The sequence below is a fragment of the Astatotilapia calliptera genome, chromosome 7 (assembly GCF_964374335.1).
Source record: "Astatotilapia calliptera chromosome 7, fAstCal68.1, whole genome shotgun sequence".
Classification (NCBI taxonomy): Eukaryota; Metazoa; Chordata; class Actinopteri; order Cichliformes; family Cichlidae; genus Astatotilapia; species Astatotilapia calliptera.
Genome location: NC_137428.1, coordinates 69707494 through 69712575, shown reverse-complemented (window position 1 = coordinate 69712575; position 5082 = coordinate 69707494). Strand labels below are relative to the sequence as shown.

The following is a 5082-nucleotide window of genomic DNA, read 5'->3' as shown; positions in this document are numbered from 1 at the left end:
TGTTTGTGCCTGTGTGTGCCTGTATGTCTGTGTCTATATGTCAGGTTGGGTGTCAGGCGCCACCTCTCTGGGGACATCTCAGGCCCTCCAAGGTTTGGAGGCCTATCTCCCCCTACCACCACTTCCCCTGCCAGTGGCGGACCCCCTCAGACATCGGTGCGTTGGTGGTTCTTTGTGTCCGGGGACGGGCGTCCAGGTACACACCGGCTCACTCCCTGGCGGCCGCTTATCGGGGCCTGGAGCCTGGGGCTCGCTCGGGCCACTTCGGAGGTGGGGTGCCCCGGCCTCTCGGCTTGGGGCTCGGTCACTCAGGCGCAGCTGGCTGCCGGCGGAGCTCACGGGCGCGTCACTGCAACTCCCCCTGGCTTCTGCTCCGCGGCTGCTGAGTGAGCCCTCATCTGGGACTCTCCTCAGCTCTTTCCGGGACAGTGGCGCAGCTGCCCCTCTGTTGGTCTTCCTTGGTCTCTTGTGTTCTGGGGGCCTCTGGATGTCTGGAGTTTTGATCTCCTCCACACCTGCTTCACGCCCTGGAGGACGGGGCTGTGGCCCCCCCACACCCTCTAGCAGATTATTACATGAAGGAACCTTTTAAAAAAACAAGAAACAAGCGCGTCCATGCTCACAGGTGTACACACGGGCGATCACACCCACAAACTACACCCTTTTTGGCTCCTACCTCAAAGCACACTGTGTTCTGTTGATCTTATGTGCTGCACAATAATGTTTAACATTTAGTATTTACTGTCATATTCCCATATATCATTGTGATGTTGTTTATTCTATTACTCTTGTTCTCTTCTGCTTGCTTTCTTTTTTCTTTCTCAGCAGGTGATCCAGGTGATTTATATATGCATTTTTTTTCTCTGCCCGTTCTGTTGGTTTTTGGTTTTTGCCCTTCTCCCCCGTCCCTCTTCTCAGCTGTTTCTCTTTCCCTCTTTCTTTCTCCCCTTCTTTCCCCCAGTCAAGTCTGTCCCGTATTCATTAAGTGAAAATAAAATAAACAATAAAAGGTAAATCAAATGGACCATTACAGCAAGGCTGGGATGGTCAATTTGGTAAAGTAAATCCGTTGGGCATCTTTCTTTGCCTTTAGACAACAATTCTGATGGCAAAAGAGCCAAACGGGACAGGCCAAAAAAAAAAAAAAAAAAAAAAAAAGTTCCTGAGTTCAATTCCAACATCAGGCCGGGGTCTTTCTGTGTGGAGTTTGCATGTTCTCCCCGTGTTTGCGTGGGTTCCCTCCGGGTACTCCGGCTTCCTCCCACCGTCCAAAGACATGCAGCTTGTGGGGATAGGTTAATTGGATAATCCAAATTGTCACTAGGTGTGAATGTGAGCGCGAATGGTTGTTTGTCCCTGTGTGTTGGCCCTGCGACAGACTGGCGACCTGTCCAGGGTGTACCCCACCTCTCGCCCTATGACAGCTGGAATAGGCTCCAGCGCCCCCTGCGACCCTGAAAAGGATAAGCGGAAGTGAATGGAATGGATGGATAGTTACTAGGGAAAGTAACTTTGGTTTTACTCAGACTTCTCTTGTTAATGTGTTGCTTCTGTAGCCAGATGGGCTACTCGCCTTCCGTTGTTTTTCTTCTCTCATTCTCTCTCTCTCTCGCTCGCTCTACCACCCTCGCTCTCTTTCCACTGCACTCGCTCCTTGTATCAGGTGATCGGGTTAATTGGGAACCCACCTGCACATTGATTGCAGGGTGGCGCTAGCCTGTATAAAGCTAAGCCGATGTCTTGTTGGATTAATTCCTCCCGAGCTTCTGGTACGATACAGCAGTAAATGCTGGCGTACTGCGACGGATTGATCAGCAAGAGCCGATTATACGACAGCTACAGGTATGCTCTCGCTTAACCTTGGATTCCCTCCGAATACTGGAATTGGTGTTAATATCCTGTTGTAGCGCAGCAGTCTGTTTAATTCTGCCATTGCGGAGAGAGGTGTTCGTGGTATCTCCACCAATGAGAGTATAGTGCCTCCGGTCCTGGGGTAAGCTGTTAGAACTACTTTTATTAGCATTCATAGCTATAAGAGTTTAAGGTTACACTTATCTGTTTCAGGGTTCACTGCTGTACTCACCTCTCCATGGTAAATTGTCCAACCTAAATTGGAAGAGTGGACTGCCTTCTCAGTTGCTGTTGTGAACTCCTCCTTGGTGGAGTCTGCTGTCTTGTCTCGTTTTGTCTTATCTTGTTTTTATTAAGTAGGCTTACCTTTTTTTGGGTTCGCCTGGTGTTCTATTTTACCCTGGACTGTTGCTCGTACCCACACTTCTGTGATCGGGCTGAAGTGATTCTCTGCCCGAGTGTCGTGCTGGGACTCTAAATCGCCTGGGTGGCCGGTCTCAGCCGGTGGGGAGCCAGACCGGCCTACGCCTGAGAATAATTATTACCAGCACGAGTGGTAGTTTGACCCGTGGGGAATAAGCCTTGTGTGTGTGTGTGTGTGTGTGTGTGTGTGATTTCTTTTATTAAAGTTATTAACGTGTGTTTTAGTCTTTTTATGATTTGTAGCGAGCCTGACGCTCAGTGTCCTTTTATTCTTTTAACATACTTTTCTGTGTTTTATTTCAGTGAAGGAGGACGAGCCAGTGGCCCTGGGACCTCAGGTGGTGGGTCGTTTTCACACTTTCTTTTGTACAGCACTGGGTGGTCTGTAGTGATTCTTTTGGTGTGATTTTCTTTTGGTTCCACGGCTGCTGGTAAGTCAAAGTTCCACGATTGTTTATTTTTACTGTAGGACACTGTCAATAATGATGCTACATCTTGACTTTTAATATTTTATTTATAAAATATTATAATATTTTATTTATTTCTATAAATAAAACTGTTTTAATATTGGAAGCCAACCTGCCTCAGTGTGCATCCTTGAATCTGTGCGGTCTTCTTTTATTCCTTTTATTTATTTTTCTTAAATATATTTCCTGGGGGTGTGATTCCCCTAGGTGGCGTTGTCAAGTTTATTTATTTTGTGCATAACCCCGCCGACCACTTGGTCACATACTTGGCGTTGTCGACAGGATGCACGTTTGAGGTAGATGTTTGGTTTTGTAAATTGTTTTATTTTTTTGCAACGAGTCTAGTTCACCTGTTCGAAGGCTCTATTTGTTTTAGAGTGTGATTATAGACAAGACAGCAGTATCCAGGTAGAAGGAAGAGTAATAGGATTTTAGCACCTTGCTGATTTAACTTTCTCTTTTTTGTTGGGTCAAAATTTATTATGGAGGAAGAATTGCAGCAACTTAGAGACTTGGTAGCGCAGTTAAGGGCAGATAATGAGCAATTGCGCCGGGATGGGGGCGCTGTGCTCGAGTCTGGTGGCGGGGCCGCGTCGTCCTCTTTCGTACCAGCTGGTTGCATACCAAATGTTGGTAGCCAGGCCGCCGTTACAGAGCGTCTGGTGGTGGTGCCTAGGGACCGTAAATGTCCCATGTTCAATGGTAGAACAGGCATCAATATAGCTGAATGGGTCGAAGAGGTTCAAGCATGCATGCGTGCCCGGCACCTGTCTGTTGCTGATCAAGCTTTCTTTATTTTTGACCATTTAGAGGGAGAAGCAAGGGAGGAGATCAAATTTCGCCCTAATTTAGAGCGAGGGGATCCTGCTCGGGTGTTGACCATTTTAAAGGAACTGTATGGCAATGCGCAGTCCTATGTCACTCTGCAGCAGGCTTTCTTTTCGAGGAGACAACGGGAGGAAGAGACTTTGCAGGAGTTTTCCTTAGCGCTAATGGCTCTGATGGAGCAAGTAAAACAAAGTGCACCTGATGGTATGCGTAACGCAGAGGTGCTGCTCCGAGACCAATTTGTAGAACATGTTGTTGATAGTGGTCTCCGCAGAGAGCTTAAACAATACGTTCGCCGTGTGCCCACTGCCACCTTGTTAGAGGTGCGCGGGGAAGCAATTAGATGGGAAAGAGAAGGGTTTTCAGGCGGTGTTCGCGACCGTGGCTATTCTCAACCATCGGCATATGGTTTTCAGTGTGGAGTGCACACTAGCCCTAGGTTCGCTCCTGTTGGTACACCCGAGTCCGAGTGGCGTGAGCTAAAGGAACTCCTAAAGCGCCAACAAGAGCAGTTAAATCAGCTCACTGAGACAGTGGCTTCTTTACAGAACCCCCGAAGAAGTGTTCGGCCTTCACGGGCTGGCTCGGTGATTTGTCGCCGGTGTCAGCAGCCAGGACACTTTGCTAGGGAGTGCACTGGGGAGCGGGCTTCACGCCGCCCTAGAGCAGGTTCTGATTCAGGCCCTCCTTACGCCGCAGTTGGCAATCATCTTCCCGCTACCCAGTCGGAAAACTAACGCCATCTGTGCTGCAGAGTCACAGTTCAGGTGGGGAGTTCACTGGCTCACAGAAAGATAGGATTGGCAGGCTAATTTCATCGTGTCCAAAGATGGATGTGCTTATTAGTGGGGTAACTGTCCCTTGTTTGGTGGATACTGGGTCCATGGTTTCCACCATCACAGAAAGTTTCTTTTTGGCACATTTTGCCCCTTGGGGACAAGAACGCCTTCAGTCATGTCATTGGCTACAGCTTCGGGCTGCCAATGGGCTTGCCATCCCTTACATTGGCTATTTGGAGCTCAGTGTACTCCTGTGTGGCAAAGAAATGCCCTCTTGTGGAATCCTTATAGTGAAGGACCCTCCTGGGGCTACGCCCTCTGTCCCTGGCATCTTAGGAATGAACGTAATCCGCCGCTGTTATCAAGAACTGTTTGGGGCTTTCGGTGGCTCCTTGTTTAATTCTCCTTCTGTGTCACAGGCACCGAGACCAGTTTTGGAGGCCTTACATCAGTGTCACCAGTCTGCAGCCCAAGCCCCAGAGGACCCTGTCGGTACCGTTAAGGTACAGGGCCCGCGGGCCGTGCGGATACCTGGTGGTGTTATGCAGCTGGTGGCCACTACTTGTTCTCAGCAGTTGTCAGGTCAGGCTGTGCTTTTTGAACCTTCTGAGTCCGGGTTGCCAGTTGGGTTGCTGGCCTCTCCATGTTTGGTTCAGGTGGATAAGGGCGTTGCCTACATCCCAGTCACCAATGTAGGGACAGCGGAAGCTGTTCTCCACCCGCGGACCCGTTTG

At 49.2% G+C, this 5082-nt stretch overlaps 1 protein-coding gene across 2 annotated transcripts; it reads left to right on the top strand.

The window, feature by feature from the left end:
- The first annotated feature begins 1551 nt into the window (after positions 1 to 1551).
- LOC145429843 (uncharacterized) lies at positions 1552 to 4572 on the top strand. 2 transcript variants are annotated; one of them, XM_080304006.1, is made up of 3 exons: positions 1552 to 1842; positions 1908 to 1993; positions 2578 to 4572. In XM_080304006.1, the coding sequence occupies exon 3, from the start codon at positions 3224 to 3226 to the stop codon at positions 4304 to 4306; it is 1083 nt and encodes a 360-aa protein (XP_080160132.1). In that variant the 5' UTR covers positions 1552 to 1842; positions 1908 to 1993; positions 2578 to 3223; the 3' UTR covers positions 4307 to 4572. The 2 variants fall into 2 exon arrangements, with proteins under 2 accessions (XP_080160132.1, XP_080160131.1); XM_080304005.1 differs by having other exon boundaries at positions 2065 to 4572.
- The last annotated feature ends 510 nt before the right edge of the window (positions 4573 to 5082 follow it).